This window comes from Nomascus leucogenys, chromosome 18 (genome assembly GCF_006542625.1).
Source record: "Nomascus leucogenys isolate Asia chromosome 18, Asia_NLE_v1, whole genome shotgun sequence".
Lineage (NCBI taxonomy): Eukaryota > Metazoa > Chordata > Mammalia > Primates > Hylobatidae > Nomascus > Nomascus leucogenys.
The window spans coordinates 99,247,768-99,274,704 of NC_044398.1; the positions used below are offsets into that span (position 1 = coordinate 99,247,768).

The 26,937-nt window shown below is 42.1% G+C and overlaps 1 protein-coding gene across 2 annotated transcripts in view; it reads left to right on the forward strand.

Moving 5' to 3' along the window:
• CREBBP (CREB binding protein) overlaps positions 1-26,937 on the forward strand; it is a 156,463-nt gene that overhangs the window by 22,004 nt on the left and 107,522 nt on the right. For both annotated transcript variants that reach the window (XM_003269219.4, XM_012497415.2), the window contains exon 2: positions 7,719-8,431. In XM_003269219.4, the coding sequence (XP_003269267.1) occupies positions 7,719-8,431 (713 nt within the window). The remainder of the gene's footprint in view (positions 1-7,718; positions 8,432-26,937) is intronic.

Below are 26,937 nucleotides of genomic sequence, written 5' to 3' on the forward strand. Positions count from 1 at the left end.
TTAAGATTACTGCTTTATATCTTTGACTAGACAAGCAGCTTGTTGATACTGTGTATCCTTTATAATCTGTGCACTCATTCAGCACGTGGGTTTATTGAGTGCCTAGTACATACAAAGCATTTTAATGCTAGACACTGAGTAGATAAGCAAGACAGGATCCCTGCTTTCAGGGAGCTTACAGCCTCATGCGCGTTATAATGTGAAGTTGTTAGCATAATTTTAACGCATTGTGTCTGTAGGAGCATAAAAGAGTTCTTATTTCCAGGAGAAGGTGTGATAAACCAGTCCTGTCAGTACAAATAATTTGGGGCTTCAAGTGGAATTCAAAGAAGAAAATAAGGTATTATGGAAGAGGAGGCTGTAGAAAACCTGAAGAAAGGTGTGTTTTGTGGGTACTTTGGTTGATGGCTTTGAAATTTTTTTCAGATGAGACTGTTTTCAAATGTTATTGGCTACACAGATTGATTTAGCCACCCACCTGGTGTTTGATTCTAGTAGTTCATTCCTTGCTTAAGGTGAAATGCTGATTTCTGATCATCGTTATTAAGAATGGATCCTGGGGCCAGGCACGGTGGCTCACGCTTGTAATCCCAGCACTTTGGGAGGCTGAGGCGGGCGGATCACGAGGTCGGGAGATCGAGACCACGGTGAAACCCCGTACCTACTAAAAATACAAAAAATTAGCCGGGCGTGGTGGCAGGCGCCTGTAGTCTCAGCTACTTGGAGAGGCTGAGGCAGGAGAATGGCGTGAACCCGGGAGGCGGAGCTTGCAGTGAGCCGAGATCGCGCCACTGCACTCCAGCCTGGGCGACAGAGCGAGACTCCGTCTCAAAAAAAAAAAAAAAAGAATGGATCCTGGAACAGATGTAGGTACCATTTGTCTTTCAGTGTTTAGGAGTGATCCCCACCTAACAGTCTCTGTGTGCAGACTGCCGGCTTGGGTTTCCTAGTATAGAAGTGAATGTCCTCTGTACCTTGCTTGGTAAACAGCTTGCCTTTCCTGAGGCTGGCTGAGTTTGGCCGTAACTTTCTCCTTCCTAAGTCCCCACTATTTTCCTCATTCCTCACTGTGTCTTCCCAGCCTCGTGTGAGTGTGATAGAAATGGGGAAGTGTGTACCCTCTCTTTTCTCTCATTTCAGCTTAATGAAAGGGGTAGCCTCCTGGTTGGCAGCCAGGAAGCTCCAAAAGAGAAAATTTCCTGTCCTTAGCTATGGAAGTATGACAGGCAGTGTTTGCTATTTGACATCGGCTGGGGAAATCTCCTTGAGGTGCAAACGCCCTGGGTGCAGGGTGCCCACAGTCTCCTTTTCTTTGCATTCTCCCGGGCCCCCTGGTGACAGTCAGAGAGAAGAGGGCTTACCTGGGACTGGATCGGTGTCAATCGTGAACCTTAGGAACTTCCGATGATACAGATTGCTCTTGCTCAACCCATGTGTTGGGACACTTTGGTGTGTAGAAAGCAAAGCTGTGCTGTGTTGCAATATCCTGGCCTACCTTCCTCACTCCCCTTTGTCAGTTTTTTTGAACTAGGGAATATGGAAATATGGTGACAATGGTAAACAGAAGGGTGATGGTACGACTATGTGTGCGCCCTATCTTTTAAAAAGCCACACCTGTATATTTGGCTTTACACATATTCATATGGTGAATTACAGAAGAAGAATTAGTCTAACTCTCCCTTCACCCAAATAGCTGGTATATGTATTTGGACTGAAATAGGATGAAAAAGTGGTCACGGTGGTCAGAGTGTAGCAGACCAGTGAAAAACAAAAACACTAGCCCAGGACGGAAGCCCTGCTTACAACTTTGAAACTTGCCTGTGAATTTGATAAGAACTAGAATAAACCACAAATGAAAACTGATAGCTCTGAGAGTGGCAGGATGATGGGTGAATTTTCTAACTCTGGGGTGTTGGTACCCTTGTTTTCCAGGTGAGGGTATGAAGATGCAGAGATGAAGCAGTTTGCCTAAGGATGCAGGATTTGAACTCCTGTGCTCAGCTTCCAGATGTTCTGTTCTCGTTGGCCTACACTGAGGCCAGCCCTGCTGGGTTTCACTAACTACTCTCTGAGTTTGTCTGCTTTTCTGTGGCCTGGCCTCCCTCTCCTAGGAAGAGTGCTTAGGGATGTTCAAAATAGCCAGTTAGGTCACCTTTTGCAGATTTTTCCAAACTTGAATACAAAATATTTTGCACTTGTTTGCTTCTGGGTTACAGTGCTTGACACGGTCTCTTCATCGTCGCCCTGGACAGAAAGGAAGGAGAGCTCATCTCTAATGTAATGGCTCCACTTCCTGGTTTAGGTGAAGTTTCATTTTCATGCTCATCAGTTAGGGAACACTGCATTTTTAAAAGTAGTTATTTTGGGCTGCAGTGGCTCATGCCTGTAATCCCAGTGCTTTGGGAGACTGAAGTGGGAGTATTTCTTGAGGCCAGGAGTTTGAGACCAGCCTGGGCAACATAGTAAGACCCCATCTCTACAAAAAAAAATTTTGATTAGCTGGCAAGCCTGGGAAACATGGCGAAATCCTGTCTCTACAAAACAGTACAAAAATTAGGTGGGTGTTTTGGTGCAAGGCGGAAGCTGCATTGAGCCTACAACTTCACTGCACTCCAGTCTGGGTGACAGAGCAAGACCTTGTCAAAATAATTATTTAATTCATTAATTAAAAATAAAATAAAAAATGAGCTGTTTGTGGTGGGGCACACCTGTGGTCCCAGCTGTAGGGGCTGAAGCGGGAGAATTGGTTGAGTCCAGGAGTTCGAGGATACAGTGAGCTGTGATTGTGCCATTGCACAGGGGTAACAGAGCAAGACCCTATCTCTAAAACATAAAATAAAAAATAAAAAGTTGTTATTTGGGGGGTACATATTTTCTTTTTTCCTTTTATTTGTAGTTGACATGTAATAATTGTACATATTAAGGGAGTACAGAATATTTTGTAACATGCATGCAATGCATAATGAGCAAATCATAGTAATTAGGATATCCACCTCAAACGTTTATCATTTGGGTTGGACAAAAATATTTATTAAGGAGTACTGAGTAAATGTGTGTGTGCAGGTGGACAAAGCCTGGAGGGCAACAAACAAAACAGTAGTTATGATAGAGAGGACTTTTTAATAAATATTTAATAAATAGTGTACAGTCTTTGTATCTGGACACCTCAGTGAATCTCCAAATTTAGGATAGCATAATAGCGTAAAAACTATGGATTGGGACCCTCAGAAGCACGTTGAGACCTATTTCACCAGTACAGGCCCTGTGCCCTTATGGAACTGTCTGCTGTATCCTGGATCAGATTCCTGTCTCTTCAAAATGACATGTCCTGTAACCATGAGGAGGTACCCCAAATTGAAGGACCTTCTACAATAACAACTGGCCTCTATTCTTCAAAAATGTCAGTTATGGCCAGGTGCAATGGCTCACGCCTGTAATCCTAGCACTTTGGGAGGCTTAGGCGGGCGGATCACCTGAGGTCAGGAGTTCGAGACCAGCCTGGCCAACATGGCGAAACCCCGTCTCTACTAAAAATACAAACGTTAGCCGGGTGCAGTGGCGCACGCCTGTAATCCCAGCTATTCTGGCTGAGGTTGGAGAATTGCTTGAACCTGGGAGGCAAAGGTTGCGGTGAGCCTAGATCGTGCCACTGCACTCCATCTAGCCTGGGCAACAGAGCAAGACTCTGTCTAATAAATAAATAAATAAATAAGAATAAAATGTCAGTTACGAAAGACAAAGGCCAGGGAACCTTTGATCCTTTTTCGATTAAACAAGGTGACAAAGACATGACAATTAAATGCACCATGATGCTGAATTAGATCTTGGATCTTGTAATCTCATGGCTACAGGACATGTCATTTTGAAGAGACAGATGTGTGATAAAGATCATTATTGGGACAACCAGCAAAATTTGAGTAAGGGCAATATATTCAGTATTGTATCAGTGTTACACTTCCTGAGTTGCACATGCATACTGTGATTATGTAAGAGGATGTTCTTAGGAGATATGTACTGAAGTACTTAGGAGAACAGTGTCATTTTGTCTGCAACTTACTCTCAGTCTCAGTTTTTCTGCAAAAAGTGTTGCATGCATGTACACACTCCTAAATCACACCTCATTCCTTATAGACAGGTGGGAAGATAACAGATAACAAGTGTGTGTTAGACATGGTTTTCTAGACTGACAAGAGGCACTGGTCTGTTCTGCAGGGGCAGCCCAAAGAAAGTCTTCATAGTTGCTGTGTTTAATCTGAGTGGGAACTGAGGTGAGCTTTATAATGAGAGATTCAAGAAGAAAGATTCCCAATGCCTGTGCCAGCTCTCAGTGTTGTGGCTGGAAAGTAGGGGGCATCCGGTGTTCTGTAAAGGAAGCCGAGAAGATAGCCTGACGTGCCATGAGAAAGTGTTTGAACTTCTTCCATAGACATGATGGGTCTGTTAGGGTTAGGGTGAGGTTAAACTCCTGCTAGAATGGCTTAAGTGATAGTAAGTGTATTTTGTCACATAACATGAAGTTTGAAGGTGAGGAAGTACTAGGGTTGCATCACTCAGCAGTTCAGAGATGATCTACCCACCCCAGGTGTTTGTGTTTTTGGCTATGGCCATCCTTACCGTGCAAGTGGTGTCTGCTCTTCTGGCTACAGGGTGGTTGTCACCCACCCATGACGAGATCTGGTGAAGAAGAGGAGGGAGATTTCTTTCTGAGCATCCGTTACTGTGAGGAAAGAACACCTTTTCCACAATGGGCCTGGTTCAGTGTACCTTCAGCTTCCCTTAGCTGAGATTGTGTCACCTGCAAAGGGGAACATGATCATGGTGGTGGGCTTATCTGGTCACTCTCCCTCCTGTGGCCAGGGAAGGTTCCTCAGAGGAACCTCCCAGGCAACCACCTCAGATCATGTGGGTGTTGCCAGCAGCATGGGGCCAGGGGTATTGGGTGAGCAGACATTAGGGGCTGCCACCAAGCAGAAAAAAGGTTTTAATTTTCTTTTCTTGTGTGTGTGTGTGTGTGTGTGTGTATTTTGTTTGTTTGTTTGTTTGTTTTTTGAGACAGAGTTTTGCTCTTGTTGCCCAGGCTGGAGTGCAATGGCGATATCTCAGTTCACTGCAAATTCCACCTCCCAGGTTCAAGCGACTCCCCTGCCTCAGCCTCCCGAGTAGCTGCAATTACAAGCGCCTGCCACCACACCCAGCTCATTTTTGTGTTTTTAGTAGAGACTGGTCTTCGCCATGTTAGCCAGGCTGGTCTTGAGCTCCTGACCTCAGATCGTCTGCCTGCCTCGGCCTCCCAAAGTGCTGGGATTACAGGCATGGGCCACCGTGCCTGGCCGACGTATGGTGTTTTTTGTTTGTTTTTTTGAGATGGAGTGTCACTCTGTTTCCCAGGCTGGAGTGCAGTGGCGCGATCTCGGTTCACTGCAAGCTCCACCCACCAGGTTCACGCCATTCTCCTGCCTCAGCCTCCCGAGTAGCTGGGACTGCAGGCGCCTGCCACTACGCCTGGCTAATTTTTTATATTTTTAGTAGAGACGGGTTTCACCGTGTTAGCCAGGATGGTCTCAATCTCCTGACCTCATGATCCACCCGCCTTGGCCTCCCAAAGTGCTGGGATTACAGGCGTGAGCCACCGCGCCTGGCGTGATGTTTTAAAGTATTATACAGCACCTTATTAAACCTCCTGTTACGGATAGCAGTAATAATAATAGACAGTACTTAGCATTTACCACCCATAGGCACTGTTTGTTCTCAGTCATGTTTTACACTTATTTATTCATTTGGTCCTCACAACAGCCTTATGAGGTGTAGGGGCCATTGTTACCCTAGTTTCCAGATGAGGAAACTGAGGCAAAGAAAGGCTGAGTAACCTACCATGGTCACATCACTAATGAATGGGGAGCTGGAGGCAGGGCTGGAGTCCAGTGTGGGCAGCCCCAGTCTAGTCTGTAACCACTAGGAAAAACTGCCTCTGGGTATTTTTTGTGCTTTTTATTTTTTGGATGCTACAGATAATACTAAGACGAACATATTTCTACATACCTCTTCCTTTGCACATACATGAATAGCCTGGCCGTTGTGGGTTAGAGTGCATGGGAAATGAGAGGGTAGAGATGACATGTGTAGGCCACGCTTCAGAGAAAAGTAACTTTGAAAGGGACCAGAAAAAAGGGGTTGTTTTAGTTCCCATTTGTTTCCTTATCGGAAGGACAGATTATTTTCTTTAGTGTTTTATCTCCCTTTGGGGTGAAGACCTGCTTATGTCCCTTGTCCATTTATAGTCAGGACTCAGTGTGCTACTCATCTTCCTGTATGATTGACATTTACCCTTTTCATATACTACAAATACTTTTAGGGTCTTATTTTCAACTCTTTGTAGTTTCTGTGTATGTCTTTATTATCATTTCCTGCAGCTTCAACACTTTAAGAAATCACTGATTTCATTTTGCGTTAAAGCTAGTTTATTTCTTGTATTTTAACTTTTAAATAATGTAATTGGCCTGGCACGGTGGCTCATACCTGTAATCCCAGCACTTTGGGAGGCTGAGGCGGGTAGATCATGAGGTCAGGAGATAGAGAGCATCCTGGCTAACCGGTGAAACCCCGTCTCCACTAAAAATACAAAAAGTGAGCCGGGCATGGTGGTGGGCGCCTGTAATCCCAGCTACTTGGGAGGCTGAGGCAGGAGAGTGGTGTGAACCTGGGAGGCGGAGCTTGCAGTGAGCCGAGATCACGCCACTGCACTCCATCCAGCCTGGGCGACAGAGCGAGACTCCGTCTCAAAAAAAAAAAAAAAAAGTAATTAAGATTGGCTTTATTGTCCCCAAATTGCTGTTCATCTAAGTCAATGCCCAGTTACTTTTTTACACACATACTTTTTTTTTTTTTTTTTTGAGACGGAGTCTCACTCTGTTTCCCAGGCTGCAGTGCTAGTGGTGCGATCTCGGCTCACTGCAAGCTCCACCCACCGGGTTCATGCCATTCTCCTGCCTAAGCCTCCCGAGTAGCTGGGATTACAGGTGCCCGCCACCACGGCCGGCTAATTTTTTGTATTTTTAGTAGAGACGGGGTTTCACCGTGTTAGCCAGGATGGTCTCGCTCTCCTGACCTCGTGATCCGCCTGCCTTAGCCTCCCAAAGTGCTGGGATTACAGGCATGAGCCACCGCACCCGGCCACACATACGTTCTTAAAAGCATTTTATAATTATAATTCAGTGAATTTGGGGTCTTCCCGTTGTTTTCTTTTAATTTGTATATCTGAGTTTGCCCTTAAGACCACACTATTTAATTATTGTTTTAGAATATGATAAATACAGTAGGGCTGTCCTTCTCATCTCTGTTTAACTTTTCTGTCTTCAGAATTTGAAGGATGTTTTTTCTTTTTTTATTTTCCCAAACAAACTTGTAAATCATTTTCACATTACTCTTTGGTTTTTTTTTTTGATACGGAGTTTCGCTCTTGTTGCCCAAGCTGGAGTGCAGTGGTGCAATCTTGGCTGACCGCAACCTCCGCCTCCCAGGTTCAAGCTATTCTCCTGCCTTAGCCTCCCGAGTAGCTGGGATTACTGGCATGCACTACCACACCTGGCTAATGACATGACTCCTAAGACATGCTAGTGTTCGTGCTGAATGCCCCATTAGGTTAAGATCATAGAAACATGGCAGTTGGAGAGCTGTAAAGGTTGCTTAGTTTCTCATTTCCATTTCTGTTTAATTTCTAGATTTTGGATCATTGTTTGACTTGGAAAATGATCTTCCTGATGAGCTGATACCCAATGGAGGAGAATTAGGCCTTTTAAACAGTGGGAACCTTGTTCCAGATGCTGCTTCCAAACATAAACAACTGTCGGAGCTTCTACGAGGAGGCAGCGGCTCTAGTATCAACCCAGGAATAGGAAATGTGAGCGCCAGCAGCCCCGTGCAGCAGGGCCTGGGTGGCCAGGCTCAAGGGCAGCCGAACAGTGCGAACATGGCCAGCCTCAGTGCCATGGGCAAGAGCCCTCTGAGCCAGGGAGATTCTTCAGCCCCCAGCCTGCCCAAACAGGCAGCCAGCACCTCTGGGCCCACCCCCCCTGCCTCCCAAGCACTGAATCCTCAAGCACAAAAGCAAGTGGGGCTGGCGACTAGCAGCCCTGCCACGTCACAGACTGGACCTGGTATCTGCATGAATGCTAACTTTAACCAGACCCACCCAGGCCTCCTCAATAGTAACTCTGGCCATAGCTTAATTAATCAGGCTTCACAAGGGCAGGCACAAGTCATGAATGGATCTCTTGGGGCTGCTGGCAGAGGAAGGGGAGCTGGAATGCCGTACCCTACTCCAGCCTTGCAGGGCGCCACGAGCAGCGTGCTGGCTGAGACCCTAACCCAGGTTTCCCCGCAAATGACTGGTCACGCGGGGCTGAACACCGCACAGGCAGGAGGCATGGCCAAGGTAAGTGAACTGAAGCACTTTCAATACTTCCTACCTAACCGCGGGCTTTCCCTCCGAGTAATGTGTAAAATGGGACCACGTGGCCCACTCCTGTTTTTCCTCTTGGGCTGTCCACGTGCCACTCATGCTTGGAAGAGACAGATTTCTTTCTAGGATAAAGATCTCTGCCCCATTTCTGTCTTTAAAATGGGAATTCTTAAAGAAGTAGGATAGGTTGCAGGTCAGGCATTTGGAAAATACAGGGCCTAATGTGTCCGTGAACCTGGTAAAGGTTGCTTCCTGCCTGTGTACTGCCCACTGAGGAGGTGATCACTGGTCTGTGTGCTCCTCTATGGCCAACCAGTGAAGTATCTGTTGGCACAGTATCCATTTCACTGAATGAGGAAACTGTGTTCCAAGGTTGTCAACTCACTCTCTGCCATGTTAACAGGGAAGAGGTGGCAGAGCCAGGGAGAAGCACAGGCATTCGGGTCCCAGAGGAAACACCAGTGCAGTGTTTCTTCAAGTGGGGTCCCCTGGACCAGCAGCAGCAGCAGCATCCCCTAGAAGCTTGTTAGAAATGCAGACTTCTTTATTGACTCAAGCTCGGGGTGGGGCCTGGGCTTTAAGAAGCCTCCATATGGGTGCTGGACGCAGTGACTTACGCCTGTGATCCCAGCACTTTGGGAGGCCGAGGTGGATGGATAGCTCAACTCTAGGAGTTTGAGACCAGCCTGGGCAATGTGGCGAAACCCTGTCTCTTAAAAAAAAAAAAAAAAAAAAAAAAAAAGCAGCAGCAGCCTCCAGGTGGTTCCAGGGTCACCCACATCCCCTCAACACACACACACACACAAGGTCACCCACATCCCCCCAACAGACACACACAAGGTCACCCACATCCCCCCAACACACACACACACAAGGTCACCCACATCCCCCCAACACACACACACATACAAGTTCACCCCATCCCCCCAACACACACACAGAAGGTCACCCACATCCCCCCAACACACACACAGAAGGTCACCCACATCCCCCCAACACACACACACACACAAGGTCACCCACATCCCCCCCAACACACACACACACACACACACACACACACACACACACACCCCCAAGAGCTCTGCTAGGGAAAGGCCTGGGCTGGGATTTGCAGCCACCAGCCTTGCAGCTGCCTTCTAGAGGAGGAGCTGAACTTGGAGAAGGGGGAAGGCAAATGCCTGGATAGATGTGAGACAGCTGGAAAAGCCCAGGGCTGACAGGGTGGAGTGCAGAGAAGGAAGCTCAGCCTATTCCCACTGAAGTGACAAACACTGTGGACCCTCTGCGGCCAGAGGCTTCTCAGCGGCAGCCACCAGGCACGTCTTCAGGCAGGGGAATTCAGCACATCCCAGAACAGAAAATCAGTTTGGGCTGTTCTTTGCATTCGTTTAGTCCCAAGTAGGGGTGAGGGAGAAATAAGAGTAGAACACAGTTTCCCTACAAGGTTGATGAGAGCGTTGGGTGACAGATCCAAAACCCTGTGACTGTCGGAAACGAGGGGATTTTTTTTTTAACTTAAGAAATGAAGATGAAGTAATGCTCAGTGTTTAAATTGCATTTGTCTCTTTTGAAATGTTAGTAGAGGGGAACGTGAACTTAAATTTTACTTGTACCTGGCATTTGAAGAAGAGTCTGTATGAGTGTGTCGATTGAGAAGGAATTTCTCATGGGTTTATGGTTCCTGGAGAGATTGATCCTTGTTCCTTTTCCCAATTCATTCATCACTCTACTCCTTACTACCCATTTTTAAAAGTCTTGTCTATTCTGGAGAGTTTAAATCATATGAAATCGACATAATAGTATAAAGCAGTGATTGCCAAACTTTTTTTTAATCACAAGACTCCTGAATAATCTTAACAATTACTGAGGACCCCAAAGAGATTTCTTTAACATGTGCAGTATACCTCTCAATATTTATTATATTAAATAGTAAAACAGAATTTTGAAACACATTTCATTATCCGTCCAGTGCAGTGGAATCACACATCACAAAGTACCTAGAAAACTAGATCTACTGTGTGCTTGTCAGAGAATCAGAGGGAAAAGGTAAATCATGTCTTAGTATTTTATGGAAATAGTTTTGACATCATGGTCCCCCTGAAAGGTCTGGGACCCTGGACTGCACTTCAAGAGCTTTTGATAACATATATGTAGAAGTTGGACTTTGTACACCTAAACACAAAGCCATTATCACATGTTAACAAATTTAACAGTAACTTCATGTCAGCCAGTATCCACAGAATAGTCACGTTTCCAGGGGTCTCATATGTTGTAATTTTTTTTTTTTTTTTTATTGAGATGGAGTTTCACTGTTGCTCAGGCTCTGGAGTGCAATGGCACCATCTGGTCTCACTGTAACCTCCGCCTCCTGGGTTCAAGTGATTCTCCTGCCTCAGCCTCCCGAGTAGCTGGGATTACAGGCGCCTGCCACCGCACCCGGCTTTTTGTATTTTTAGTAGAGACAGGGTTTCACCATGTTGGCCAAGCTGGTCTTGAACTCCTGACCTCAAGCGAGCCACCTGCCTCTGCCTCCCAAAGTGCTGGGATTACAGGCGTGAGCCACCACGCCCGGCCTATGATTAGTTTTTATAGATTTTTACTCAAAATCTGCATTTCTGTTGGTTGATAGGCTTCGTAAGAATCTGTTCTCTGTTGGTCTGTGGGATCCGTACAATTTATTTATTGCAGAAACATGTTTTGGTTGTTGTCTGCTATTTATCCTAGAGAGTGTCTTCCGGAGGTTGGACTTTGCTGATTACACCTGTAGCACTTCATGCTCCTCTGTCCACCCCGGCTTGTCATTCCATCCTGGGGTTCCTTTATACAGAGTGGTCTTTCTTTCACAAAGCAACTCGTTGATGTCACTGTTTGGAAAGTGAGCCTCGTTAGCGTGCTGGGGACAGTTGTCTCTTGTTTCCTATAGGTATCTCAAAGCAGCCCACTAGAGGTGGATAGAGTGCATTTTTTAAAGATGTGTCATTGCCTTTGGGTGGAATGAAAGACCAAGTAGTGGTGGGCAGAAAGTAAGAGCAAGACACAAGTCCTTTTTAAACCATTCCCTCTCTAGAACCTTACGATAGCAGAGCCAACTAGATTTTAAAATGCACAGGGAAAAGGCGCTTTTTTCAAGATAATTTTGTTTTAAGAACTATTACACAGGAAGTACATCCTATGAAATAATTAAAATAGTAGGAAAAAAGCAGCATCCTCCTTACAGGTAAAGATTTAAAATACATAATGAAACCAGACTACATAAGCACCTTGCTGTTTTACTTGGCAGTTTACCTTCGATGGCTTTCTGTGACACTGCACAGAGATTTTTTTTTTCTTACTGATAGCAAAGTATTCCATTATATGATACATCATAATTTGTTGATCTAATCCTCTGAGGATGAACATTTGGATTGTTTCTGACTTTTCACTAGTACAACAGTGCCTGCCCACATGTGTCATGGATTAGATTCTGAAAAGGAAAATTAATGGGTCACAGACTTGTTTAAAGTTTGTTTTTAGAAAGTAAACATGCACATGATTTAACGACAAGCAACCATAAAAATACTCAAGAGTAAGAACCAGAGAGTTAATTCTTAATTCTTGAATTTTGGTTCTCCCAAATTCTCACCAAAGGCAACTATTATTTCTTATCTGTCCTGCCAGAGATGGTGTATGCGTATAGAGGCTTAGAAAGAGGGGTGTGGGCATGTGTGTGCTATCTCCCCAGACATAAAGAGTAGCATTACACAACGTTTTCTTGTGAGTATAGATGTTCCCCTCCCCACCCACCACTTAACAATACAAGTTGTAAATTCTTCCATGCTCTGCGTAGCTGTCAGTCATTCTTCATAGGTATAATAGGAATTCCTGATTTGGGTATATCGTAATTTAAGGACTTGTGCCATGTAGGCCGAGCATTTAGGTTATTTCCAGTATTTTGCTGTTTTCACAGTTTTGCTTTGAACACATTGTACATACACCTTTGTACAGCTGAGTGACCGTATCTGCTAGATAATTTATTGGACATGGAATTTCTGAATGAAAAGATACTGAGATTTTAAATAAGCATAGATAATCTCAGATACTCTTCAGAAATATTGTGCAAATTACACCATCAAGAGTGGATGAGTCTCTATCCAAATCTTGATCAACGCTGAATATTACCATCCTTTTACTTACTTGACATTCTGTTAAGCAAGTTGTATTCTTTGGTAAGTGTGTCTTTTCATAAGGTCATGGGCAGTTGTATTTTACTGATTGTTCATAATCTTTGTCCATTTTTCTCTTGAATTGTCACTTTTTCTCATTAATTTATATTCTTAAGTCTCTTAAAACATGTTTTTCCCCTTTGTTACTTGCCATAGTCTGTTTCACCAGGAATATGGTCACATAGGTTAACAATATGTTTTTACCAAGTGTATGTTTTCAGTTTGTATAGAAACACATTTATCCATTTATTTCCTATGGCTTTTAGGTTTTATGTCATATTTTAGAAGTGCTTTTTGTATTAAAAAATTAAGAAATATTTTCCTGTATTTTTCTCCTTATTACATGACTTTTTTTTTTTTTGAGATGGGGTCTCAGTTTGTTGCCCAGGCTAGAGTGCAGTGGCATGATCTCGTCTCACTGCAACCTCTGCCTCCTGGTCTCAGGTGATCCGCCTGCCTCAGCCTCCCTAGTAGCTGGGACTACAGGCGCGCACCACCACAGCTTACTAATTTCTGTATTTTTTTGTGGAGATGGGGTTTCGCCATGTTGCCCAGGCTGGTCTTGAGCTCCTGAGCTCAAGCAATCCACCCACCTCGGCCTCCCAAAGTGCTGGGATTACAGGCGTGAGCCACCGTGCCTGGCCTCCTTGAATCTTTAACTCAATTTATTTTGGCGTAAGGAGTGAGACGCAAAGATCCAGCAGTATTTTTTCATGTTATAATCATCTTAGTACCATTTATTTAGTATTGGTAATCCATCTTTTCTCTCACTGATATAGTGTGCTGTTTTTGGTATATACTTTAGTCTCTTTTCAAATATATAGGATTTGGGTCTTATTTCTGAACTCTTTTTCTTTAGTTCCATTGACCTTTGCTTGTTCCTGTGCCAGAAACCTATTAACCTAGCTGTGTGATGAATTTTAGTATATGACCTCACTAGTTATTTCTCACACAGGTGGTTCTCAACTCTGTCTACACTTTATCAGATTTATCTGGAGAGTTTTTAAAAATGTGATGCCTGAACCCCACTACAGAGCAATTAAGTAAGAATCTGGGGGATATAGTAGAAGCATTCGTATAGTGTGTAGTTCCTCAGACGATTTTCATGGCAGCCAGGGTTGAGAACCCCACTGTCTTAGATAAATTTAGGACTTTTTTTCAAATTTTAAAAGCAAAAAATCTTTGGGATTTTGGATTTGTAAGATTCAGTACAACTTTATAAGTCATTTTAGGAGGGATGTGACATTTTAACAGTTTTGTGACTTCCTGAGTCGTCTTATACATATAAATTATATTTTCTGGGGGTCTTATGTTGCTTGGAAGCATAGTATGGTTTTCTTTACCTGTGTAATAAATCTTTCCTAACTAAGTTTATTTCTGGAGGTATTATGTGGTTTTTGTTGCTGTTGGTGATGAGTTATATTTCATTATCTAACTGGGTATTTTAATATAGGAGAGATGTTATGTATATGCTACTCTAGTAATCTGGCTGCTTTATGGGATTATCTTAATTATTCTAGTACGTTTTCAGGAGATTCTCTTGAGTTTTCCAAGGAGATAGTCATCTTTTGCATTATTGATCTTTTATTTTCTCCTTGCCAATATTTTTTGCCAGTGTTTATGCTCTTAGGCATCCCTGTCTCGTATCCTACTTAAATGGAAGTGTATTTAGTGTTCTATTATTAAGAATAATGTGAGCTTTGGTGTATAGTCAGTAGTATATTTCTTTTAAAATTGGGTCATAATCTATTCCTCATAAAATAAATGATAAAATCTAAATGTTAGGTTTTATCAGATTTCTTTTTGATACCTACCTATGTTGATTAACCTGTGATTTTTCACTTTCCATTTATTTATGTGACAGATTATTGGTGTAGGTTTTATAATACCAAATTAAACCATCTCTGTAATTGTAAAATCAAAAGTTAATGTATTGCTGAGTTTTAATTGCTAGTGTTTCATTTAGAATTTTGTTTCTCATTTATCAGTGATGAGATTGATCCATAGCTCTTTTTGTGCTTTGTCAGTTTTTATATCAGTGTTATGTTAACTTGATCAAAAAGAGTTTGAAAGTCTTTCATATTTATTCTCTGAAACAGTTTAAATCGATTTGGAATTATCTATTACATGAAGAATTGAGAGACTTCACCCTTACAGTGATGTGGGCCTGAAGCCTTTTTTTTCCTAGGAAGTGACTGAAGATCTTTGACAATAGTGCCAGGCGTGGTGGCTCACACCTGTAATTCCAACACTTTGGGAGGCTGAAGTGGGAGGATTGCTTGAGCTCAGGAGTTCAATACCAGCCTGGGAACATAGGGAGACCCTATCTTTAAAAAAAATTTAAAAATTAGCTGGTCATGGTGGCACATGTCTGTGGTCTCAGCTACTCGGGAGGCTGAAGCAGGTGGATTGCTTGAGCCCAGGAGTGCAAAGTTGCAGTGGGCCATGATCGCACCACCATGGAGTCAAGCATACCAACAGAGTGAGACTCTGACTCAAAATAAAAATAAAAAAAAAAGATCTTTGACAACTTTGTTGCTATTTTCTATAAATATTGGCTCTTTTAGGCTTTTAGTAGTCTCTTAGGTCAATATCGTTTTTATTTAGTAAAGTCTAAATTTGCTTTGATTTTGAGAAAAACTAAAAGATACTTAACTTTTAATCTTTGTTTAAAAAAAAGATAGGAGGTAGGCAAGTCCCATGTTACAGATTAAGAAGTGGAGGCCGCCAGTGAGTGGCAGAACCAGGCTTGCATCCACATGGTCTGGCCAGGGGCCTCTTAACACTAATGCAGTGCAGCCTGTTCTTTCGTAAGTTTTACAGTTTCTGTTTTAGTAGAAAATCCTTTTCGTCTAGTCTTTAAAATTTGTTAACTTAAAGCTGTGCAAAAATGTGTGCAGTTCTTTGTCATTTTTGATGTTTGTGATTATTTCTCCTCTTCTCATTCCTAATTTTTTTTTTTTTTTTTTTGAGATGGGAGTTTCGCTCTTTTTACCTAGGCTGGAATGCAGTGGCGTGATCTCGGCTCACTGCAACCTCTGCCTCCCAGGTTCAAGCAATTCTCCTGCCTCGGCCTCCTGAGTATCTGGGATTACAGGCACCTGCCACCTCGCCAGGCTAATTTTTTGTATTTTTAGTAGAGATGGGGTTTCACCATGTTGGCCAGGCTGGTTTTGAACTCCTGACCTCAGGTGATCTGCCCACCTCAGCCTGCCAAAGTGCTGGGGTTATAGGCGTGAGCCACCATGCCCTGCCATCTCATTTCTAATTTTATGTGACTCTTAAAATATTTACAGTAGGAAAAACATGACCCTTGTTGACAACATGGCAATATTAACAATACATGATATTACTATTTTTTTCTTTTGTTTACTCTTGTGATAGAAGGCATGATAAGAGTTTTTTAAAGAAAAAACAAAATAAAACAATTTCTTTATTTTGACAGTAGCAAAACCTAACATTTTGTCTTATGAGGGGAGCATGTTCTCGTTTTCTACTGAAAGTAACTCATACACTTGTCCTCTAGAAAGAAAGCAACAAAGACCAATTTAGGTAGGATTTAGAAGCTGTACAGACACTCTCTCTCCTGGCTACAGGTGTTGAGAGATGTTGCTCGGCACAGAGATGACAGAAGGAAGCCAGAAGCTGGTAGAAAGAGGAAGGTGTAATTTCGGGTCAAGGGGTCCAGAGGCATTCTAATTTTAAGGTTGATAAGAATTTGTTTTTGTGACCTTAGAAATCTTTTAAGTACATTCTTTTAACTAACAAATCTGAAACGTGATCAAAATAGTTTGTATGGTAATCCGTCTTTATATGGGGTCAGATTAGGGCTTATTTTTTGAATAAAGTTTTTGGAATATTCGTCTTTTTTAGAAGGTGGTCAGAAAACACAGGGCTTGATTTTTGACTGGAGGAGTTCCTGGAGTAAAAGTTTTACATTGGATCAGCTCCCAGGACTCAGCCATCATTTTGGTCAGATACTGTAAAACAGTGGTTCCCAAACCTGAGTATTCAGCAGAGTCACTGCAGGCTTGTCAAGACAGATTTCTGCCTCCAACTTACCAAGTTTCTGTTTCAGCAGATTTTGGCTGGGACCTGAGAATTGACATTTCTAACCAGCTCACAGGTGACCCTAAGTGTGGTGGTCAGGGACCACACTCTGAGAATCTGTGCTCTAAAGGAATGGATTAGCAGAATATAGTCAGTAAAGAATTAGTAGAACCAAGTTGGCTAAGAAATGACTAATCTACTTTCTCTATTTTGGGTAGATTATTGGAAATCTCTAATATTATTTATTTATTTTGAGACAAGGCCTCACTCTGTCACCCAGGCTAGAGTGGCAGTGGCGTTATCATGGCTCCCTGCAGCCTCGAACTCCTGGGCTCAGGCAATGCTCCAGCCTCAGCCTCCTCAGTAGCTGGTACTACAGGTGTGCACCATCATGCCTGGCTAATTTTTTTGATTTTTTTAAAAAAATTGATTCTTTTATATGCACCTTTGTTTGTACTGAAAATTGTAAAAAGAGCACAAAGTTTCCTCTTACTGCAACCCAAATTTTTCTTATTATTACGCTGTACCCAAACTACCCAATGCTTTCTTTACCCACAAGTGACTTTGCTTCAAATTCTCGATGTTGGGTTTCATCTCACTGGCTTTGGGCTTCTAAAACACATGGGGATGCTTACGTCCTCTTGGCTTCTTTGAGTCAAATTAAACAGTAGAGCTGAAGTATACTTAAGTTATTCAGGTACGTTCAAACTACACAGACCCCTTGTACATCACTAGTATCATGGTAGAAAGGAAAAGTTACAAGAAAAATACATCCTAGAACTCAATATCAAAATTTTTGGTATAGTCTATTGTAGCATAAAGTAGCTTTCTCAACCTGCTACATAAAATTACCAGCAAGAAAAAAAAGTACAAGAATAAGGTTTATGGCTGAAGTGGCTCAGTGTTGTAATTCCCTATTCTAGCACTCTCAAAAGTACCCCATCTGTTACACACGCAGAAACTGCAGCAACATCTGAAATGTCCACTTCTTGTTTCATTCCGAACTCCCTTAAGGCCAGTGTTTGTCAGTTCTCTTTCAAGCCTAGGAACTCTGCCGAGTAACAGGTATCTCAATTTTGCCATCCTTTCTTTCTGCATAGGCAGCAGTGTTCTTAAATCTTCTCCTGTAAAGCAAGTCATCTCTGATTTCCCTGAGGATCATTGCTCCCGTATACTGTTGTTGGGGTGAGCCTTCTGGTAGAAGGGAAGAGAATTTGGTACCAGGGTTGATAGTCAAGTTACTAAGGTTCTTTATCAACGTCTCAGAGCAGAAGTTTTGAGAGGCCCCTGAATCGTCCTGGGAATTTTCTTCAGTGAGCATTTTTGAAGACTCTGGGACCAGGGTTGGATTAAACTTTTGTGACGGGTCCATTGGCTGTTTGGACACAACACTAAGCTTCTCCTGGATCTTTGAAACCCAGCAGAAACTGATGCTGGACTCTCAAATTGCCACAAGGTAGACCAGAAAGAGCCTGAAAACCTGAACTCCAGCCATTTTTTTCTTTTCTTTTTAATGCAGACATGGTGTTGCTATGTTGCCTGGGCTGGTCTTGAGCTGAACTCAAGCCGACTGCTGTCTTGGCTGCCCAAAGTGCTGGGATTACAAGTGTGAAACCATCATACCTGGCTGGAATTTCTAATATTTAATAGCAAGAGAAATAATACTGTACATTTGTCTGTTGCTTGTCACTTTTTCACGTGAAGTCATCTGATTCTTAGCACAAAGAAATGAGGGAATTTTACATTAAGCACATCTTAATTTGGCCTCTTTTAAAAGATCACAACAAAAATAGTTTGTAGAATGAAACTATGTAGTGCCATGAATTAATACAGGGTAATGTGGGATGTATGTAATTCCTGTGGGCACAGATGTTTAGTAGAGATGTTAAGCAGTCTAGGACTGGCTCAGGGATCTTATTATGACTCTAACGAAAGATGATCATAGGTGTCCTATAGAATGCATGATTCATGATGTAGCTACCTTCCCATGATAATTAATCATGAATTTCTTTTCTTTCCTTTTCTTTTCTTTCTTTTTCCATTCCTTCCTTTCCTTTTCCTTCCTTACTTCCCTTCCTTCCCTCCCTTCCCTCCCTCCCTTCCCCTTCCCTTTCTTTCTTTTTCTTTCTTTCCCCATAGTTTCACTCTTGTTATCTAGGCAGGAGTGCAATGACGCGATCTCGGCTCACTGCAACCTCTGCCTCCTGGGTTCCAGTAATTTTCCTGCCTAAGCCTCCTGAGTAGCTGGGATTACAGGCATGTGCCACCATGCCCAGCTAATTTTTTGTATTTTTAGTAGAGACAGGGTTTCACCATGTTGGCCAGGCTGGTCTTGAACCCCTGACCTCAGGTGATCCGCCTGCCTCAGCCTCCCAAAGTGCTGGGATTACAGACATGAGCCACCTCACCCAGCCTTATGAATTTCTTTTTTAAACTTTTTAATTAAATGAGATTGCATATGTATATTAAATGGATTGACACACACATAGTACTTAGTGTACTTACTGCAGCAGCAGTAGTAATAGCAGCAGCTCAGACTGCCTTCTGCAGATGTAGTGGCTAATTGCTTTCAAGCCTGGCATGGGCTCTGGAATATGCTGCCTCAGTTCACATCCAGGCTTCACTAATTATTAGCTATGGGAAACTTATTTAATCTCTCTGGGTTTTAGTGTTTTGGCTTTTAAATGAGGATAATAGTAGCTGCCATTGAGAATTGTTCTATCAATTAAAAATGGATAATAATCTCTATCTTACAAATTGCATGCCGATTAAATGAGATGGTGTATGTAACATTCTTAGTATATGCATAGGTTTACTGAAAACCTTTCAGAGAATATTAGGTAGTGAACTGGCGAGGTGCTTTGCCACATAAAATATTTGAGATAGCCACACAGCATTTGAAGTGAGAATGAGACTGCTTTTCTAATGTTTTCTGAAAACATTTTTTGGTAGTAAAAGTAGCTGTTGAGCTTGGTGGCTCATTCCTGTGATCCCAGCTACTTGGGAGGCCGAGCTGGGAGGATTGCTTTAGGCCAGGAATTTGACACCAGCCCGGGCAACAGATCAAAATCGTATATCAACTTTTAAAAAATTGATGTTTGTTATACAAAATTATCACAGAAATGTCTAGAAAAGAAAATCTTGCCTATAAGCCTATCACCCAGTCATACTTAGCGCTAAAGAAAACATGCACCTGATGTTTTCTCTACCAGTCTTTTATCTATAATTATGTATCTTTTTTAAAGTCAAAGTTGGAGTAGTATTTCCAGTTAACTTTTTGGCTGATTATTTTCTGTAACACAAACTGAATGAATGTTTAGCATAATAACAACAATGAAGATTTTTATTTGACGTATCTCCCAGGTGACCATCTTGAAGAGTAACTTAGGCATGTGTCACTTAATGATGGGGGTGAAATGCATGGTTAAGTGATTATGTTATGGTAGGAGCATCATAGAGTAGTTATGCAAACCTAGATGGCATAGCCTATTACACACCTCAGCTATATAGTATACCCTGTTGCTCCTAGACTATAAATCATGTTACTGTAATGAATACTTGGGCAGTTGTGACACAGTGCCGCAATGCTAAGTATTTATAAACCTAAGCATTTCTATACATAGAAATGGTATAGTAGAAAATACTGTATAAAAGATTTGAAATAGTACACCTGACCAGACACTCAGTCCCATGCCTGCAATCCCAGCACTTGAGGAGGCTGAGGCAGGAGGATCACTTGAGCCTATGAGTTGGAGAACAGCCTGGGCAGCATAGATCCTGGTGTGTGTGGCAGGGGTGGGCAGGTGTGTGTATAAAACACACCTGTATAAGGCATTTACTATGAATGGTGTTTGCAGGACTGGAAGTTGCTGTGGATGAGTGAAGGAGTGGTGAGTGAATGTGACAGCCGAGAACGTTGCTGTACACTGCTTAGACTTTATAAACACTATACACTTAGGCCATGCTAAATTTATTTATTTTTAAATTTCAGTAATAAAGTAACCTTAGCTTACTGTAACTTTTCACTTTATAAACTTCAGGTTTTTAAAAACTTTTTTATTCTTTTGTATTAACACTTAGCTTAAAACACAAACACGTACAGCGGTACGAAAGTATTTGTACTTATTCTGTAAGCTTTTTTCTATTTTAAAATTTTTATTTATTTAATTTTTTTTTTTTTTTTTTTTGAGACAGTCTTGCTGGGTCTCCCAGGCTGGAGTGCAGTGGTGCAATCTCTGCTCACTGCAACCTCCGCCTCCTGTGTTCAAGCATTTCTCCTGCCTCAGCCTCCCGAGTAGCTGGGACTACAGGTGCATGCTGCCACGCCCACCTGATTTTCTGTATTTCAGTAGAGACAAGGTTTTACCATGTTGCCCAGGCCGGTCGCAAACTCTTGAGCTCAGGCAGTGTGCCTGCCTCGGCCTCCCAAAGTGCTGGGATTACAGGCATGAGCCACTGTGCCTGGCCAGTTCTTTAATTTTTTGAACTTTTTTGTTAAAAGCTAAAACATAAATGTACACACATACACACAGACACACACACACACTAGGCTAAGCCTGTACAAGGTCAGGATCATGAATATCACTGTTTTTCACCTCCACATCTTGTCCCACTGAAAGGTCTTCAGAAGCAGTAACATGTATGGGAGACTGTCATCTCCTATAATGACAGTGCTGCCTTCTGGAATACCTCCTGAAGGACCTGCCTTGAGGCTGTTTTACAGTTAACTGAAGAAAAAGTAGAAGGTAGTAAATGCATAAACCTAATAAGTGTAGTAAATACATAAACCAGTAACATAGTCATTTATTATCATTATCGACTATTATGTACTGTACATAATTGAGCCATGCTTTTATACAGCTGGTAGTGCATAGATTTGTTTACACCAGCAGCATCACAGACACCTGAGTAATGCCTTATGCTGTGACAGTTTCAACAGCTACTACGTCACTAGGCCATTGGAATTTTTCAGTTCCATGATAATCTTATGGGACCACTGTATATGAGGTCTGTAGTTGACTGAAATGTTGTTATGCAACACATGACCGTACTTGTACAAAAAACCATTATCTTCGTTACTTTATCAACTAAAGGTAGCTATTAAGACCTGGAGTTAAAGACCTACCTGTATTAATTTTTAAAATATTTTTATTATTTTACTTTGATTATTTTTGTAGTTGTAATTTACATAGCATGAAATGCACAGATCTTATATTTGTCAAAACCCTTTACCCATGTAACCCACACCCCATCAAGATTCAGGACATTTCTCTTAGCCCAAGAAAATTCCTTTGTATGCCTCCGTTTTTCTGTCCCCACTCATCCCCTGACAATTACTGCTAACTTCTTTTTTTTCTTTTTCTTTTTTTGAGACGGAGTCTCGCTCTGTCACCCAGTCTGGAGTGCAGTGGTGCGATCTCGGCTCACTGCAACCTCTACCTCACGGGTTCAAGCGATTCTTGTACCTCAGCCCCCCAGTAGCTGGGACTACAGGTGTGCACCACCATGCCCAGCTAGCTTTTGTCTTTTTAGTAGAGATAGGGTTTCACCATGTTGGCCAGGCTGATCTCGAACTCCTGACCTAGTGATCCGCCCACCTCAGCCTCCCAAAGTGTTGGGATTACAGGCATGAGCCACCGTGCCCGGCTGCTAATTTCTTTAACCATGAATTGCTTTGCCTGTTCTCAGACTTCCCATAATGGAATCATGTAGTATGATGACTTATACTAGTATGTGCTTTTTAATAAGGCTTCTTTTGCTCACAACTTGTTTTCTGAGATTCATCCATGTTGTTGGCATGAACTAGTTCTTTTTTATTGCTAAATGGTATTCTGTTTTGTAACCAGAGCATAATTTGCTTTTCCATTCTCCCATTAATGGACATTGGGGTTGTTTCCAGTTTGAAGCTATTAAGAATAAATTTTGTGCCAGGCGCGGTGGCTCACACCTGTAATCCCAGCACTTTGGGAGGCCGAGGCGGGCGGATCACAAGGTCAGGAGATGGATACCATCCTGGCTAACGTGGTGAAACCCCCGTTTCTACTGAAAATACAAAAAATCAGCCGGGCGTGGTGTCAGGCGCCTGTAGTCCCAGCTACTTGGGAGGTTGAGGCAGGAGAATGGCGTGAACCTGGGAGGTGGAGCTTGCAGTGAGCCGAGATCACACTACTGCACTCCAACCTAGGCAACAGAGCAAGACTCTGTCTCAAAAAAAAAAAAAAAAAAAAGAATAAATCTTCTGTGAACATTGTTGTATAGCTTTTTTTGTGAGCATAGAAGTTTTCATTTCTCTTAGATAAATAACTAGCAATGAAATTGACTGTACAAGGAGGTGTCTGTTTCTGGACTCTGTAGTCTAAGGGCAAACTGTAGTCCATGGGCCACATCCAGCCCCATGACCTGTTTTTATATGGCCTGCCACGTAAGAATGGGTTTTATATTTTTTAAGGATTGTTTAAAAAGAAAACAATCTGGAATGGAAACCATAGGTCATCTGCAAAGACTAAATTATTTATTAACTGGCCCTTCATAGAAAAAAAATTCATGTACCTCTGTTCTAGTCTGTTCAATTGATCTATTTTTCTATTCATTTAGTTTGTTTTTTAAGAAAAGCTTTTTTTGTTGTTGTGTTGTGGTTTTTTTTTTTTTTTTTTTTTTTTTGGGAGAAGGAGTCTCGCTCTGTTGCCCAGGCTGGAGTGCAGTGACGTGGTCTCGGCTCACTGCAACCTCCACCTCCCGGGTTCATGACATTCTCCTGCCTCAGCCTCCCTTAGTAGCTGGAACTACAGGCACCCGCCACCATGCCCGGCTAATTTTTTGTATTTTTACTAGAGACAGAGTTTCACCGCGTTAGCCAGGATGGTCTCGATCTCGTGACCTCGTGATCCACCCGCCTCGGCCTCCCAAAGTGCTGGGATTACAGGTGTGAACCACTGCGCCCGGCCCAAGAAAAGCTTTTAAAGATTTTGGTTTTTTTTAGAGTAGTTTGAGCTTCACAATGAAATGAAGGTACAGAGATTTTCCATCTGTTCCCTGTTCTCCTAGTTCCTAGTGTCCTCCATTATCAACATCCTCCCCAACTCCGCTGTCTAGAATGGTACAGTTTGTCACAATCAATAAACCTATATTGATACATCATAATCAATCCGAAGTCTGTAGTTTACATTAGGGTTCACTCTTGGTGTTGTACATTCTGTGGACTTGGACAAATGTATAATTATGTGCATCATTATAGTGTCATGCAGAGTATTTTCACTGCCCTAAAAGTCCTCTGTGTTTCACCTCTTCATCCCTCTCTCCTTCCCAAAACCCTGGCAACCACTGATTGTCTCCATAGTTTTGCCTTTTTGTAAAGTTACAGTCATACAGTGTGTAGCCTTTTCTGATTGGCCTCATTCATTTAATAATATGTATTTAAGGTTCCTCTGGGTCTTTTCATGGCAATTATCCCTTTACCTACTGAAGGACTTCATGGTTGCTCCCAGGTTTTGGCAATTATGAATAAAGCTGCCATAAACATCCGTGTGCAGGTTTTTGTCTGGACATAAGTTTTTACCTGTTTTGGGTAAATACCAGTGAGCACAATTGCTGGATCATATGGTAAGAATATGCTTAGTTTTGTGAGAAACTGCAAAAATGTCTTCCAAAGTGTCTATATCATTTTGCATTCCCGCCAGTGATGAATGAGAGTTCCTGTTGCACTACATCCTTGCCAGCATTTGGTGTTGACAGTGTTCTGGATTTGGCTATTCTAATAGGCAAATAGTGGTATCTCATTGTTTTAATTTGCATTTCTCTGATAAGATGTGGGTCATCTTTTCATACGCTTATTTGCCATCTGTGTATCTTCTTTGATGAGGTGTGTGTTAAGGTCTTTGGCCCGTTGTTAAAACAGGTTGTTATTGTTGAGTTTTGAGAGTTCTTTATATATTTTTGTAAGTAGATCTTTATCAGATGTGTTTCTTGCACATATTTTCTCCCAGTCTGTGGCTTGTCTTCTCATTCTCTTGACATTATCTTTGAAGGGGCAGTTTTAATTTTAATGAAGTCAGTTTTATCAATCACAAAAGTTTCATAGATGAAACTTTCATAGGTGTACTTTAGTTTTACAGTAAGTATTAAAGTCAGGTTGCTTAGTTTCTCGTTTTCATTTCTGTTTAATTCCTAGGTTTTAGACCATTATTTGTTGCTAGTATGGAGAAGTATAATAAATTTTTCTATATTAATGTTGTATCTTGTAACCCTGCTAAACTCACTTATTAATTCTGTAAGATGTCTTAGAATCTTCTGGGACATGTTGTCTGAGAATAAAGATAGCTTGCTTCTTCCTTTTTCATCTGTATGCATTTTATTCATTTTTCTGGCTTTAATGTTCTGCCTAGGACCTCTAGTACAATGTTTTGTGTGTTGGTTTTGGGTCTCTTTTGAGATGGAGTCTCACTGTGTAGCCCAAGCTGAAGTGCAGCGGTGCTATCTCGGCTCACTGCAACCTCCACCTCTGGGGCTCAAGTGATTCTCGTGCCTCAGCCTCCTGAGTAACTGGGACTACAGGCTTGCGCCGCCACACCCAGCTAATTTTGTATTTTTAGTAGAGACGGGGTTTCACCATGTTGGTGAGGCTGGTCTCGAACTCCTCACCTCAGGTGATCTGCCCGTCTCGGCCTCCCAAAGTGCTGGGATTATAGGTGTGAGCCACCGTGACTGGCCAGCACAATGTTTAATAAAAGCAATGACAGTGTTCTTCCTTTGTCTTATTCATGATCTATGGGAAAAAAGCGTTCAGCCTTTCGTTAAGTATAATGTTAGTTGTAGGCTTTAGGTATCATTCATTAGGATGAGGAATTCTGTTTCTAGTTTGCTGAGTCTTTTGATCATAAGCGATTACTGAATTTTGCCACATCTTTTCTTCATTTATTGACATGAATCATAGGGTGTTCTTTCTTTATTTGAATGTGAATTACATCTTTCTGAATGTTGAACCAGCCTTGCATTCCTGTGAGATAACCCCACTTGATTGTGGAGTGTTATCTTTTTCATATATTACTAGATCTGATTTATTAAAATATTGTTCAGGATTTATGCTTCCACAGTAATGTGCTACATAACGAATTTCGGTCAACAGCAGACTACATATATAACAGTAGTCCCATAAGACTATAATATATTTTTACTGTGCCTTTTCTATGTTTAGATACACAAATACTTACAATTTTGTTACAGTTGCCTCCGGTATTCAGCACAGTAACAAGCTGTACAGGTTTGTAGCCTGGAAGCAGTGGGCTATACCATACAGCCTAGGTGTGTAGTAGGCTGCGCCATCTAGGTTTGTGTAAGTACACTCAAAGTGTAAATTCCCACAGTGACTAGAATCACGTAATGACACTTTTCTCAGAAGATGTCCTTGTCTTTGGGCGAAGCATGATTGATATATTTATGAGTGATATGGGTCTATAACTTTCTGTTTTTTTGGAGTGTTCTTACTTGTTTTTGGTAACAATAATATACTGGCTTCATGATGTTACCTCGGAATTGTTCCCTCTGTTCTGAAAGTTCATCTAAGATTAGTATTATTTATTCCTTAAATGTTTGATAAAATTCACCAGTGAAGCGATCCAGGTCTGGAGTTTTCCTTGTAGGAAGGTTTTAAAATTATGATTCAATTACTTTAAATTTGAATAGCTAATAGGTATTAGCTATTCAAATTTTCTGCTGCTTGTGCTAATTTTGGTAATTTGTGTTTTTAAGTAATATATCCATTTTAAGTTCTTGAATTGATTTGGCATGAAGATGTTCATAACATTACTCTCTTCTTTTCTTTCTTTAAACTGAGTCAGAGTCTCACTCCTTTGCCCAGGCTGGAGTGCAGTGGCATCATCTCAGCTCACTGCAACCTCCACCTCCTGGGTTCAAACAATTCTCCCACCTCAGCCTCCCAAGTGTCTGTGCTTACAGGCGCACACCACCATGCCTGGCTAAGTTTCATATTTTTAGTAGAAGAGGGGTTTCGCCATGTTGGCCAGGCTGGTGTCGAACTCCTGACCTCAAGTGATCCGCCTGCCTCAGCCTCCCAAAGTGCTGGGATTACAGGTGTAAGCCACCATGCCCGGCCTCTCTACTCTTATCTTAATGTGGATAGAATTTATAATAATGTCTGGTGTGCTGTCTTGTTTTTCCCTCATTGATCTAGGTTGGGGTTTGTCCGTTTTATTAATATTTTCAAACAGC